General features: G+C 39.9%; 2 protein-coding genes across 4 annotated transcripts in view; one reads left to right on the plus strand and one right to left on the minus strand.

The window, feature by feature from the left end:
• Positions 1-15256, minus strand: part of LOC115767882 (trichoplein keratin filament-binding protein) — a 35932-nt gene extending 20676 nt beyond the window's left edge. The window contains exon 1 of the mRNA XM_030712245.1: positions 15183-15256. The gene's annotated coding sequence lies outside the window, so the exon portion shown is untranslated. The remainder of the gene's footprint in view (positions 1-15182) is intronic.
• On the plus strand, positions 1597-15536 carry LOC115767880 (glutamic acid-rich protein). Of its 3 annotated transcripts, none has more exons than XM_030712242.1 (8): positions 1597-2926; positions 11262-11385; positions 11451-11540; positions 12535-13285; positions 14286-14402; positions 14482-14744; positions 14798-15014; positions 15196-15536. In XM_030712242.1, the coding sequence occupies exons 1-8, from the start codon at positions 1894-1896 to the stop codon at positions 15394-15396; spliced, it is 2796 nt and encodes a 931-aa protein (XP_030568102.1). In that variant the 5' UTR covers positions 1597-1893; the 3' UTR covers positions 15397-15536. The 3 variants fall into 3 exon arrangements, with proteins under 3 accessions (XP_030568102.1, XP_030568104.1, XP_030568103.1); XM_030712244.1 differs by having other exon boundaries at positions 1597-2557; XM_030712243.1 differs by lacking the exon at positions 14286-14402.
• The last annotated feature ends 270 nt before the right edge of the window (positions 15537-15806 follow it).

Consider the following 15806-nt stretch of genomic DNA (forward strand, 5'->3'; position numbering starts at 1 on the left):
CACTTTGGCCGCGCGTCGAGAGCGAATTTATAAAAATGGTTTTCTATTCGAAATTTTCAAGCATTTGGCGTGCTGTTTAAAATACATGAATTTAGTTTTTGAAACGCCGTCATACGCGCTGCGTGTCGAGATAAAAGAAAAAAGTTTTTAAAACCGTCTCCTCTATGTGTTTATTTGCCCCACTGTGCCAAGTGTGTATGTGTGTGTGATTGTGTGTTTGTGTGTGTGGGCGTTCTGTTTAATATATGGAAAGAAAAAGAATATATGTGTCTATAAACAGCCGCAACGTGCAATGCAGCTGCATTAAACGAATCAAAATTTGAAAGAATATTGAAAAAAAAAATTAAATAAAATAAATATATATATATAAATAAATCAAGCAAAATGCGCAGCATAGCAAAAAGATTTGCACAGCCAATGCCACCGATTTAGCCAGAAAATGCCAGTCAAACGCTGTCCATAAAATAAAAAAAAAAAAACTGCCAAAGCTTTGATAAATCTAAAAAATAAATATTTTTTTCTGAATAAAATCAAAATTACAATAACTTTTAAACAAATCGTTGGCCATCGCATTTGAGCTTTTATGGCGCGTCCTCGCTATATAATTCCGCTTCTAATGACGGCATATTTATAAGTAAAATTTTTATTTGCATGTCATGTTTAATTAACGCGAAGGCAAAACTGAAATTTTGTTAAAAAAGAAGGAAACCAAAATTTGCAAAAGGCCGTCGCACGAATAGGAGAAATGGAGAATGGAAAAGCAAAAAAAAAGAAGGCAAGAGAGGAAACCATGGAAACTGGCAATGGAATAAAACAAATTCACATTTCATTCTCTCGGTGCTGCTATATTTTTTTGTGTATTTTCCTCTTTAATGTGCTTTTCTGTGCATGTGTGTGTGTGTGTGTCTATGAGCGTAAGTGTGCGTTTCATTGTATACTTTGTGAAACGAGGCAAAAGCGGCAAAAACGCAAGCGCAGAGGCAGCACGGATTTTTTTTCCGCTTTTCCGAATTTTCTTTTTTTTTTGTTGCTTCTTTTTCGATTCTGCCGACGATTTTTTTGACTCTCGCTGGCACAAAGAACCTAAAATTAAATATTTTCGCCTTTTACATATCGGAGGCACAGTGGCATAGCAAATTGTTAGCTGTCGTTTGTTGTTGCTGCTGTTGTTGTTGCTTTTGTTGTTATGGCAGTTAGCTGAAAATGCATGGGATTTAACGCGTAACATAGCTTGTTAGAGCCGGAAAATTTGGCCAATTTGAACAGTTTTAGACGCCGTTTGTTACTATGACACAAAGGCCTACATTCTATCTGTGCATTTTGGCCAAAACATACACGCTAACAATATCAACAACAAAAACAACAGAAGGAGCAACAACAACAAATGCGCCGCCAGCTAATGAGCGCATCCATTTAAAAATAAATTCTCAAAGTGAAACATACCCAAATATATACGGAATTGAGTATTGAAAATATTTTAAACAGCTGTTGCTCATCGTCCACAGCACAAAGATTTAAATAAATAGCACAAAACGCAAATCACAACAACAAGCGTACAAAAATAAAAATATATATACACAAAAAATATACAAAAAGAAAAAAAAAAGAAAAATTGTACAAAAAAAATTAAGATAGAAAAAAAAACAACTTTTGGACAAGTGGCGAGTGAGCCAAGTGTCGTGTTGGCCCCGTCGCCCGCCCACCCCGCGCTGGTGCTAATGTGCAAAGTTTTGTGTTTTCATCAACAACAACAAAAAGAACGCGGCATAAGAATCACAGAAAATTATTAAAAAAGTGTGTGCAAATAGACGAGGTAAAGTGGGCGAACAGTAAAAACAACAACAACCCCTAGAGAATTAACAGAACGGAAAACAGTTGCTGAGTTGCCCTGAAATGCCCTTCGTGACGCCCCGTAGCACCACAACAACAACAAAAGCAGCACCGGCAGCAGCAGCTGGCCCCGGCAGCAGCAGCGGACGCACCACATTTCGTCCACCATGGGTGAAAGAGGATGCGGCGACAAAGCCAGCGACAACGCCCTGGGCCAAAAAGGCAGCAGCCGCCAAGGAGAATGGTGAAGAGGCAGGCCCGGCACCAACAACCAGCAATACCAAAGCAAAGGCAACAACCACAGCCAAGAAGACTGCGGAAGAGCTCGTGAAGAAAACTGCAGCAGCAACAACAACAGCAGCTGCCAAAAAGCAAGCGGAACCCGTGAAAAAACCAGTGCCAGAACCAACAAAGAAATCAGCTGTAGAGCCTGTTAAGAAAGTGGCGGCCAGTTTGGCAACAAAAAAGCCAGCGACCAAGAAGGAGCCAACGCCACCGCCCGAATCTTCCTCCGAGGATGAAGAAAGCGAGGAGGAGGAGGAGGAAAGTGAAGAAGAAACTGAATCCGAGGAGGAAGCAACCGAAGACGAAGAGGAAGAAGAAGACGACGACGACGATGACGACGACGACGACGACACCACGCTAGATGCCACGCTGCCGGAGCATGTGAAGAAAGCCGCACAGCTGCGTCCGACGCAGATCAACAAGAAGCCGGAACCGCAGGAAAGTGAGTTGACACAACGTTTCACTCTAGAGAAACCCAAATTGCGCAGCGTTGTGGTCAAGCGCGACAAATCGATGAAAAAATTGGCTCCCGACGATGACGATGAGGCCGTCGAAGGCGAAACGGAGGAGGAGCGCGAGCGTCGTCTGCGCTTCAAGCTGGAGAAACCGAAATTACGGCACGTGAAGCGCGAGGAGAAGCCGTTGCCCAGCAAGAGCACCGATAATCTGCTAAAAATACGGCCAGTGCTGAAAAAGGTACCCAAAGTTGATGAAATTCTCAAAGAACCCAAAGAAGAACCCAAGCCCGAATTCAAGACCAAAACCCTGAGGAAAGCGCCCTCAATAAAACGCGAACCGAGCATGAAAAATGGTAAGTGACGATTCCGCGACCGACCCTACGAGCGGAAGATCGAGCCGCAACTCCGGATGCTAAGCAAACAATTCCCGATTAACAACTCTAATGGATCGCCAAAAATAAAAAACAAATGCTGTAAATATATTAAAACACGCGCTTCGCTAATGTCTAAGACACAACTTGAGTAATTCAGCCGAAATATGCATATTTTTAGTGGGTATTTTTATAGGGTATTTTTCAAATACTAGCCAGTAAATACATCAATGAACACGGCCGTGTGCATTTTTCGCATATTAACCTGTCCATTGATTGCCCTCTAACTCTCTATTGCCCTCTCTCTCTCTTTTGTTGGTTGCCCGCCACCTCTCTCGCTCTCCCCTCAACCTTTCTATTTTTTATTAAGGGGCATTAAAATGCTGGCGCAAAGACAAGGCCGATAGACGTCACATCAAATGAATAAAATATAAGAGACACACTCTGCAAAACGTAGCGAATGAGTGATATTTTTTAAATGTAGCAGCACAGGTATTGCTCATACGTCTAGTATAAGGATTTAGAGGTGGAAGCGTGAGCTTAATAATAAGAATTTAATTTCATATAAAATATAAATATAGAGATTCTAATCTCATGCCATATCAAAATATTGAAATAATTTAATGTAATTAAATAAAGTCCGTATAAATCACATCTAGTCAAGCACAACAAAATACAAATATTTCTTATTCAATATAAATTAAATTTGCTAAATATCTTGTGAATAAAATATATAAAAAAATTTAATAAATTTGTATATAGAACAAAAACTCCAATTCTTGAAAGTTCAAATATTTTCATCAGTTGACAATTTAAATTAAACTCAAGCCAAGGCCAAAACATATATAAATTATAGTCCTAACCTGTTAGTGATAGGGTCAGACATACTATTTCTCCATTCATATAAGATACAAATTCTTCAATTTTGTAAAAAGTAAAAAGGTTAAATTTTGTAGGTTTCACGAAGGATTGAGCAAAGAGAGAAAGAGAGAGCGAGTGAGCGAAGAGAGATCAGCTAGTAAGACTAACCAGCAATTGGAAGGTTCATATATTAAACCAGAACCAAAACGTATTTTTCCTTTTCCTTAATTCCTATTGTATATCCATAACAAATCGATATATATATAGAGTATATATCTATAACGTATTACCTTTTTTGGTATGAAAATTGTATAAATTATAGAAAAGGGGATCTACCTTAGAATCCGACCGAATAAACAGACAGAGTGTGAAAAACTTGCAAATCCTGCACTCTTCATGTTCTATCTAAGCAAAACAAATTCATACTGTCATCATTTGTTAAGTTTCTCTCAAAAGAACACAGTTCCAACTTTATTCGTCCAAAAAGAAACCAAATGAATGCCAAAACCCGCTAAGACTAGCCGAAACATAACTAAAATTTAAAATTCACGTATGTGTATATAATAATGTGTCCCAAGCTATTTGCCATTTATGCCAGACGACATCTCCAACTTCAGTTGGGATTCCAGCATATCAAAAAATAAGGAAAACCCAGAAAAGAAAAAATACTTTGTGTGAGAAAGAAATGCAATTCTGTTGCATGTTTTATTATGCATCACGGAATATTTTTAGTCATGTGACCATCTCTAGACTAGCTGCATATATATATATATATACCTGTTATTCAATGTACATGTGTGTGTAGGTCCATTCAGGTCCAACTGAAGAACGCAGCTAGAGCAGTTTGTGTGTATATTGCACCTATGAGAGTACTCTCGTACTGCGTATAGGAATATAAGTATTAAATGAAAACATTTCATCAAAAATTTGTGAGACCAAACAAAAACGACAAAGCACATAAGGACACACAGACACACATACAGGCAAACACACACACACACATACACAGAGAGGGCTAAAAAGCAATATAAATAACATATTTTATTTATTAAATTTTTAGTAAGTGCTGTGCATTGAGTCGAAAGAGGCGCAAAACGGTTTTCCCACCCACCGATCAAAAGACCAAAATACAAATTATTATTATTAAAATAGAAAAGACCAAGAACACAAAAAAAAGCAAAAGAATTTTCCAAATTTAAGGTACATTTTGTAATATTCGAAATGCATATTGTAGCTGCAGGCGTGGACAAATTTTAATACTCAATTTGAGAATTATCACTGTGAGTTGCATAAGTTAACAAATTGAAAAGCAAAGGCCCCCTCGGGGTGCATCTAACATGAAGTGTAAAGCCCATTAAGTGACAGTAAGGCGCAAAGGGTGCACGTTTAAGGTGTGCGGGACGGGGAATGCTTGCCAGCATGGCCTAATCAGTGGGCAATAACGTGACCGCAAATGCGTCCTAATCTTTGCCAGGCAAACAAAAGGCAACCTTCTAGTGGGGTTTGCGAGAAAAGTAGCAAGAAGGTGAGGTGTTGAGCGGGTGAGCGTGCGGAGGGTCGAGGGTTAAGAAAATGCGAAAAGGCAGGACTTGGGCAGGTCACTCAACAAAATGGTAACCGCTGTGCCCAATGATTGTCCTTTAAAGCAGTCACATAAAGAGGAAAGAAGTGAGCATGACTAGCAGTTGCCCTGGAATGTATTCCAGCTTAAATATATGCAGCCACAAAGAAATTCAGTTCGAAGCTCGGTATCGATCAAAGAGTACGGCTCTTTATTCATAAGTTGATATTAATTAATTTCCACACTTAATATCAATCGTCATGATTAATGTTTGTTGTTAATTTTAAAATTCATATTCGATATATTCATATTCATATATAATTATGAAAAAATATTGCACATTCGGTATATGCCGATTATTCGAAAGATATCGCTCTCTAAATTGAATATAGATTAAATTTCAGATTCAATTTTTTTCATTTTTTTTAAATCATTCTTTATTATATTAATTTATAGATCGATATTTACATACGATATTTGCTGATTTCAAAGACATTTAAATTTCTATATATATGTATATCGATTTACACGATCTACCTATGGATAATCTATCTACAATTTATCCTAATATCCTGCTAAAAAAGGATTTTTTTTTTCGAAATAATATGACTCTTGCTCCTAGACTCTGAGAAAGTCAATTGAGTTCTTCTTTCTGCCTATCAGAAGTACTTGCACCCAACCATTATTCCCTAGTGTTTAACAATTTCCAATGGGTATTGCGTACACAAAAAAGAAAAAAAGGCAACAATGCAGACAGAAAAACATTTATTTAATGTGCTCGGACGACGTCTTGGGCCGACTTTCTGGGTGTTTTCTCTCTTTTTATGGTCTAAGTAAAATTCATGATTATTGCTCATTGTGTCAAAACTACAACATAAAGTGGAATGTTTAAAACCAGATGAGGATAGATGAGTGGAAAAGGCACTTTCGTAGATGGTTTCTGTTTTGTTTCTCGAGCGGCCTTAAAGCCAACAACTATCAATAGATGGAAAGACAGGGAACACAGAGTAACAGTTCGTACTCGTAAGGACAAAAGCTGGCCAAGATATATGGCCGTGTGCTTGATATAGTCGAACTAAATGCGCCATTTATATTCAAATATACGCACTAAAAAAAATAAACAAACGAAAAAACGAACAAAATTAACAAAAAATATATATATATATAAAATAATAGGCCGCAAAGCCTCAGCAAATGTCTTGAAAGGACAAGCGGATGGACAAAAAAATTATATATATATATTTCTTTATTTAAATGAGCCTGCCCTATATAGCAACATCTTTATCGATGTGTGCGTGTCTATGTGCGAGAATATGTAACGGCTGTGCTACTTATATTCCCTTTCATTTCATTTTTTATTAGGTACGTTTTTGGCTGCCATTAGAAATGTGAACTTTCAATAGGTGCAGCTATGTGGGGTTGGTTGGGGTTTCTAAAAGATGATGAGGCCAATTCAAATTTGGTCATGACGCATTCACGTTGCCAATATTTACACTGAACGACATTAATATGGTCCACTAAACAAATAATTTCCAAATTATTTGTAAAGACTGCGCGCTTCTACGTTGATGCATATGCTGTGACATGTGTTTTATGAGCTGGAAAGTGCTGATATTTTATATCGCATTACGTTTTGAAAATTACAAATAGCCAGCGGACAACCAAATTGACCCCAGCATGGCCAGAACTAAAATGCGAAGAATGCACAACAGCTTTTTAGATGTGAAATTCACAAAACGGAGGCTTAAAATTGCTGAAATAATAAATTGGATATTTTCAAATGAAGCTATTATGAATTTATTGCCAGAGGCGCTGTATGAATGTTCATAGATTTATAATTGAAATAGTATGCATAAAAGTAATATTTTTTGGCAATTTTAAAGCTTAAATTAAATTAATACGCTCTTTCTAAGTCTACACCTGCAGTTAGTCAGAAGAGGAGCTTTTTGGAAAATTTAATTTTCCAAAATATAACTTCTTTCACTTCCTTAACCTTTTCACAGACGCTTGCTCTTGCTCTCTCTCTCCTTCTCTTCCTCTTTCTCTCTGTTGTACTTACTCTCTCGACAGCACATAATACTTGTTAATTCTTCTTTGTGCGACATCCGCTTTCACATAGAATGGTACCTAGCTATTTATACGAAAATTATTTCTATAATTTGAACCGGCGCCCTCTTGTCTGCCGTTTCAACGCTCAACGTATTCTCATAACGTTACATTTTTCATGCAAACATTGGTCAGCTCTTTGCGGAGTTTGCCACAACCGCATCTTAAAGCTCACTTTCAATCCAAAGGAAAGCTTAAGTTATTTCAGGAAACTTAAAATGGGCATAATGAAACTACCGTTAATAGTGCAATTGTAAGCGCTTATTTAAAACAGTTACCATGTTGCCTAGTGTGGTTAGTTGGCCACAAATGAGCTGGCAATACATAGTTATTAACTAGATGGAAAACGTTAATCAGGCGTCTGCAGCCCGACTGGGATTAGGGGCTGTCAGTTTTTGCCAGTACGGTTGGGGACTGTAAAATATGGCAGACTCTCCGCGAAGCGCTTCATCATGGCAGAAGCTCAGACAATGGCGAACAAAGTCAGTCATCAAAGTGGAGTCCATGCTAATGCCCCCCTCCAAGCCCCACCCAGCCCAACTCTGTGCTCGGCGCACAGCGTGATTCAATGACAACGGCAACATTTGTGCATGCGTAGAATATTCTCAGTTGATAATAACACAATATGGGACAGGCGAGAGGGAGAAGGAGAGTCACAAGAAGATCTGCGGGAGGGGCTGGTGGTTTAGGTTGGGGCTACACAAAATTTATGTTTACATACCCCGCTATTCATTTCGGCGTCGTTGTAAGTGCGGGCTTTTGCGGTATATTAAGTGGGAGCATCAACTCGAAAGACGAGAGATGCTGCTCAGCATTTTATTTAAATAAGAAATAATTTTGTCGAAATGAATGAATGAATGAAGAGTTTTATCTGGGCTGCACGGCTGCCCAAGTTTGGGTAAGTTTTTTTGTTTGTGAGACAATGTGCGCGACTGTACGGGTGGATGTATGTATGTAGCGGACGGGTGTGTGCGCGGGTGTGTGCACAGATTTAGGTAGCCGCTTTTGCCAGAGCTTTGCCGTAAATTACTAAAACGAATTAAGCGAAACTTACTAAACGAGCGCTCAATTGGCTGCCCAAAAAGTTGACCACGTATTTTAATCAGTGACTCCAAATGGCAGCCAAAAAAAAAGACCCAGCAGTCAGCAGCTGGGCTGCACGGGGACATTAACATGCAGCCGATTAGCTGCCAGACAATAATCAAGTTTAGCGCTAATTTCATTGAGCCAAAGTAACACGAGTTCGGGATTAGTTTCAAAGCCCAGGTGCAGAGCACACAGATATATATATATATATATATATATACATATGTATATAGGAGTAGTAGGAGCAAAAGTAATAAGAAGCAGCATCTAATGCACCACAAAGAGGTAGCCAAGCACTTAAAGATTAAGTGCAGATTCAGTCGGGCGCGTCGAGTGAGCAAACCCAAAGCAAAAAAAAGTAAAGACACAGGCCAAACAAAAGGAGAGAAGCTGAAGGGGGTTACAAAATGATTCTGGAGCTGGGCAGGGCAGGGGAGAGTGGATGGTTGGTTTTGCCCTGGGTTCATTCAAACAAAGCTAATTAACAGATTTGTCAGCTTTTCATCACTTGGTTTGCGCGCGCTCACGGCCATTGTCTTAAGCAGTTGTTTGACTTTTGCACTTTTTTAACAACAACAAAGAAAAGTCAGCAACCAGCGGGGGAGACTCAGGGTTTCACGGTTTTAACTCTGAAAGTATCGGCAAAGTATTGTACACAAAGTATGCACAAGCGATACGGGCATACATACATATATTTTTGAAAAAATAAAAATAAAAATAAACTCGCACAATTGCTAATTACAAGGCCGAACTTGAAAGTGAAAGAATGGTAAATTTGTGAAACTTGGCAACTTGTTAGGCCAGCAATTTAAGCGGAAATTTATTGGGGCAACGTAACGAAACAGCTAGCAGCAAACATTACAGGCTAATTGGGCCCAGTTAACCAAAAATGTGTGCAGGCAAAAGCGCATCACAGACTTTAAGCCAACTAAACTGAAACTAAAACCCAAAATTCAAACCCGAACCAAAGGCGAGTCAGCACAACGCACAAAAGGCAGAAACTGCTAAAAAAGAAAACAAAAATTGAAAAATATTTTTCAAAGCTTAACGAAGATTAAATACCCTAGCTTTATGGAACATATGCGAATTTTACGTTAAGTTCATAGTTTTAGAATAATATTTAGAAATGCTTTTGCGGCTGTTCGGATTGTGAATCTTTTTCCTCCATATTCCACATGCGCGGGTGGAATAAGTAAAAAAATATTTGAGTCCAATAAAAATTCTTGAATGTATATAATATACATAACAACCTGAGCTGCCAACTCTGAAAAATGTTCTGGTTACTTCGGTTCACGGTTTAAACCAGCGCCCTGCGATTAGTTACGTTTTGTGAACGTCGTTTTAGGCATGCATGAACACAGTTGTTGCTTTAAATCTTGATTTCGCATATATTTTCTTAAATTTTTTTTAGCCAAATTTAAATATATACCTACGCTTATAATAGCGCCTTGTGCTGAAAATTTTTCTAGCTATATATATTTTATTCGATTTTTATGTTTCTACCTAAAGTATGGGTGTATGCAAGGGTTGGAGTCAAAGTTATTTATGCTTTGGGGTTGACTCTCCCTCAAAGGTTATTTTAAAAAAATAAAAAAACTTTTTGGGAAAAATCATATGTCTTTAAAGATCACAGATCGTTTATTGATTTTTATACTTGGCTTGGTTTCGTATAAGGTTTATAGTAGAAAATAAATGGATTATATTATACCTTGTCAAACTATCGCATGTTAATTTATGAAAGATATTTTTAACATATCTTGAAAAACAAATAGGATTTGAAAGAAGCAGAATTCTCGATCGATTGCTAGATGTACATGTCTATATGCAAGATAGCAGCCGCTTTATTATAACGTGAAGCAATGCTGATAGGATTGTGCCTATATACATATTCATAGCACAGCTCCTTCCTTTAATGTCAAGTTCTCTCTATGAAAACCAAAAAGTTGTTCAAAACAAAACTGAATTATAGACTGATTGTTCCAATGGTATCTAAAGTAGTCCGATTCCGCCTCGCGATATATACACTGTCCGCGACAAAAAGATAAGTTTTTCAAGGATATTGTAAGAATAGTTTGCATAGTAACATTTGGACAGTTCGTCCGTCTATTCTCGACTAAATCTGCTTTATGCAATACACATTTCAAGACAGATTTACAATACCCTTTGCTAGTGTATAAAAAATGCAATCAAAGTTTTAGCCGACTGCCAGTGGGGGGTCGTGTGTGGAGAAAAGGGGTAAGGGGGAATTTGCGAAGCATTAGGTGTTAAGGCAATAAAACAAATTGGGTTGTGGGGCAACTGAGATACGTGGGTTGGGTTGGCGCCACGGCAGTAACTATTCAATCTCTGCCAATGTAGAGCAACTTCAGACACACGAATTGGAATGTAAAGGCAAAACCCCCTCACCCTTCCCTCTCCACACACATACGCCCAACAACGAGTCTACAATTCAAGACTAAACTCAATTGATATGTATGGCCTGCAGCTAAAAAGGAGGAAGTGGTAGAAAATGGGAGCTGGTAAAAGTTGACACAAAAAACAAACTGACACAAATTGCAAACTCATTAAATTAAAATTATATTTAATAAACGCGAGTGCACGCAACGCTAAACGATTTATGCGCTAAAATAAAAACAAGCAAAAAAAAAAAACAACTCTAAAAAAAAGCTGAAATAACTTTGTTACTTTTTTATTTTGTTGTAGTTCCCGCACCGCCGCCGCTGCCCTCTTTGGTGCCAAAGGCGCCGCCACCGCCGCCGCCGCCATTGGCGCCGGGCGAGAAGCGGGTGCTGAGCGACACGCAAAAAAAAACGCTCGAGAAGCTCAAGTAAGTGGCCAAGCGCAGATGCTGGTTGCTTTCAGCTAAGCCACCATTTATTTCATTTTGCACAGAACGCGACCACGCAGACGTCCCGACTGGTCCGAGATGATGAAAGAAGTGGAGAGCGGTAAGAAGCTGCGCCACGTAGCATGCAACGACAGGTGAGCAGCTCATTAGCCATTATATATAAATAAATGGCTCCAGTTCGGCCACAATCGATGGCAAATGGAGTCGTTCCAAGTGCAGTGGTGGAAAGTAACTGGCAAATAAAAAAGGGTTTTATCTCAACAAATTAATTCAATACAGATATCAAATTAATCTGGAACTCAAAGGAAAGTTGTAAATCAGAGGAAACGCTTTACTTTTCACAAAGTTACGAAAGTTTAAAATTTGAAGTTTGCAAAAATTAAAGTTGGTTATTTTTTATACTCTTTCTTAGCAGGTTGTCTGCATACGATATCAAGAACTTCCTACTGCCGTCATTCGCAGACTTTGCTATCGACTCGAGGATTGCAGGCGACTTGGCACGCTTGAGGCTCTAACTTGTTGAGAATTTCAAGCGTCAAGCAACGTAAAAAGTACTGAGTGCTTAACAAAGTCAATTTTTTGTGTACTCATTCACAACCAACAACTGTTTTAGCTTAAAAGCCTCAACCTTTAACAACCAAGAATAGGAAATCCCTTCAAGTTTACGTTTTTCTCATTTTCGAAATGATGAAAATTAAACTTTCGAAACCTAAATTTTAATCTAATTAATCCGATCAAAATAGTGGAGCACATTGGGGATACATTAGGGACCCACTTGGCGACCAATAGGGCCCCCATTGCCACCATTATGTAAGAATCTTAAAAAATATGTTAAAAATGTTCAAATTAAAATCCTTTTGCAGAAAATCTCATGACAAAATGTCAAAAGATTTTAATGACTAGAATCAAATGCAAATAAAATTCTACGATACTAAGTAACAAAAGCAAAAGATATTAAAACGTGTATTAAATCCTTATATATTTTTCGAACCCAAGAAAAAGTTGTGTGATTCTCAAAAACTTGTTAAAAATTTTGCAATTAAAAAAATTGACAAAATTTGGAATAAAGAAAAGATTCTTCTTAGAAATACAATGCATTAAATAGGCTAACTTTTTTTTTTCTTTTAGATCTCAGCCCATATTGACATGCAAATCGATGACCAAAGTGGATGACAAATTCATCTATGAGACAGAGAAGGATAATTCGCATAATAAGCTGCTCAAGCAGATTCAGGGCGGCGTAAGGCTGCGTCCTACACAGACAAACGATCGCAGCAAGCCGATATTAGGAGGCTTGCGCAAGTTCCGCCGCCAGATGACCATCGAGGAGCAGCTCCACAAGTCGCAGTCAAAGGTCAATATGTTGAGCGAGGCGCCCAGCAGTAATGCCCTGGGTCCGAACAGTGCCACAGCACTCGGAGCGGGCGGCTCGAGGCCGAGCATAGTGTCCACCATGTCCATAGACGAGGAGAGTCCCGATGAGCTGGACGACATTGACAAGATACGCGACGACTTGCAGAGCACCAAGCAAATGCTGGCCCTTGAGCTGCGCAATCGTGAGGCCCAGGAGCGGGAGAATAAAAAGCTATTGGCCAAAATACGCACTCTCGAAACGGAGCTGGAGCGTGAGAAATCGCGCGAAAAGAATCTCGAATATGGCTCGAATGTTATTGTGGCCACCATGGATCCCACGCCCACCTCCGAGCAGGCGTACGTCAATTCCCTAAAACGTGAGGTCGAGGATGCGCGAAAGGTGTCCAAGGAGGTGGAAAAGAACTATCATGATACCAGCGAGCTGCTTGTCGAGGCGAAAACTGAAATCGAGGAACAAAAGCGACAGATACAATTGCTTGAGCGCAAATTGGCAGCTGCGCTGCAGGTAAGCGACAGCGCCGTCGGGGCGCCTCCACCAACTTAACAACTGTGGGCGTGGCACTAGACTAGTAGAAGATGCCGTGTGTTGTCAGTTGTTGTCAGTTGAAGTTCTAGCTGGGGTCGTAACCCACACATATCCACCTGTTCTCGCACATTTTCAGCGCCGTCTGCGTTGCCGCCCCTCGAGCGACAGCTCAGCCTAAAAAAACCAAATAAAAAGTTCTAAAAAACCAGCTAACAAAGCAATCGCAATTAGTCGCTTTCGCAATGATTGTAGTTTTTTTTTTTTGTAGTCATTGTTGTAGTTGTAGCAGCACCTACGATAAATAATTACATATCAGCTGACAACACGACACACATTCTTGAGACATTTGTGGGGAGGGGCTGCTGAGACGTGGGCGGGTTGCTGAAATCTACCGGGCCAATTAGCGAGATTCTTTGTCTCAATTTGAAACGTTTTCAATACCTTTTTCTGCTCAGTCGTCTTTTCTCTCTTTGTCCTCCCAACCCTCAGTCACACCTATTCTCTTTTTCTTCTTTCTCTCCCTCTTTTCCCCTATCTATCGTTCACACCTATTCTCTCTTCTCTCTCTCCCTCTTCTCTCCTCTTTCTTTCACATGCCTTCCATCTCTTTATTTCTATATTTCTTAATTTCTCTTTCCCTCTACCCCCCCCCCATGCTCTCTTCAACTTGCCTTCTTCTCTTCCCCTCTTCTCGCCCCTCTATTCGATTCTCATAACTGCAGGTGAGGCTCTCTATATGATTAACGGCACCAGCTTAAAATCTCTCAGCTACTATCTCAACCTCCCGTCATCGCAATCTTCAAGGTGTTATGCACACTTCACACGCAGAAGATGAGTTTCCCAAATGTAGATTAGATTTTGTAATATTAAGAAAATCGATTCGTATAGACAAACAAAGACAACGCTTTTGCTTATTTTCTATACTCCGCATACTAAAAACATTAACCGATTTAACCAACGCAATCGCTATTTATATAAGGCAAATACGACTCCAAGCACTAACAGACCGCATATTAGTTTTCGCTTTGCTTACGACGTCGACGAGGACGAGGACGAAGACGATGATTACTACGGTGCGAGGGTAACCAATAACAAGGTAATGCCCACAGATGCATTCGGTCAGGCGTTGCTTTTGGCGAGATGTTTTCCTAATCCCCCATCTATTGTGAATGTAGGGAGGTGGCTCAGCGGATGGCTCCAGAAGACCAAGCGATGCGCATTTCGGACGCGACAGCTCCCCCGAACTGGAGCTGGAGATGAGCGAAAGCGATCCCGACGAGCCTGAGGAGAAGAAGACAGAACGACGCGAGCGCCGAATGGGCAAAGAGGTGAAGGTGCTGCGCAGCAAGCTGACAAAGCTGAAAGTCAAGGAGGAGGCCGCCAAGAAGGAAAAGGATGCACTGAAGCAAGCCATGAAGAAGAATCATGTTATACTCAAGTAGAGCGGCCAAATATTATAGTCAATTTGTGATTACAAAAGATTTCTTGCAGAGAGGAGAACAAAAAGTTCAAAAAGCTGGAGAAGGAAGTGCAAAAGATGGCCGCATCGATGAAGCTGGACGAAGACGAAATCGATGCCGAGGACAAAGATGATGAAGAGGCAGCCGAAGAGGAGCACGAGGAAGAAGAGGCAGAGTCCGAGGAGGAGTCAGACGAATCGGAATCTGAAGGAAGCGAAGAGGAATCGGGCAGCGAATCCGAAGCGGAAGTAAGTACACCATCTGGAAGGCATCTCCTTATCTGAATAAATGATTGATAGAAATGATTGACTGACTGACTGATTGATAAGCATGCAAAAAATCAGAAAAAATCAGGCACGGGCAATACCGGATAATATCTGCCAACTTATTTATATATATTTATATGCACGGTTTACCTCTGCTCCTTAGGATGCCGCCAATTCCGCCAAGAAATGCAATTTGGAGCCGCGCGTGAAGAAGCACGAGAGTCGCTTTGCTGCTATGAAGAAATGCAATGTGCTGCTGCAGGCCAATGTGGACAATTTGCAGGATCAAATTTCACAGGTGCGCTCCAGGGCCACCAATCTCCAGGACGAACTGGATGCGGTAATTGCCGATTTGGGTTTCTAGGCGCATTAATCACAACATCAAAAACAGCTGCTGCTCCCCAGTAAAAAGAGAATCGAATGTACAACGTGTTTGTTTACTGTTTGCGTAGTGTTCCTTTTTTCAATGTATTTAAATATAATTATATTATCGACATATGTAAATTCAAGGCACACTATGTATTCACGTTCCAATTGCAAGTTGGTTTATTTCACTGTAATTGTTTTCTCTCGCCGGCAAATTGCGTGTTTGTTTGTTTGTTTTAAGTAATTATCGCTTTTCGAGTACTTTTTGCGTTTTGTTGTGGCAACCGGTGGCGCCGACGCGCTGTTAGCAAAGTTAATAGCACTGAAAGGTTACACTATGTTAAGCAACTGTTAATGTGGAGTACATGAACGGCATGCTGCTCAACGAGGCCTAACAAAAGAGTCTGA

This window comes from Drosophila novamexicana, unplaced genomic scaffold (assembly GCF_003285875.2).
Source record: "Drosophila novamexicana strain 15010-1031.04,08,12 unplaced genomic scaffold, DnovRS2.1 tig00001488-arrow-arrow-pilon, whole genome shotgun sequence".
NCBI lineage: Eukaryota > Metazoa > Arthropoda > Insecta > Diptera > Drosophilidae > Drosophila > Drosophila novamexicana.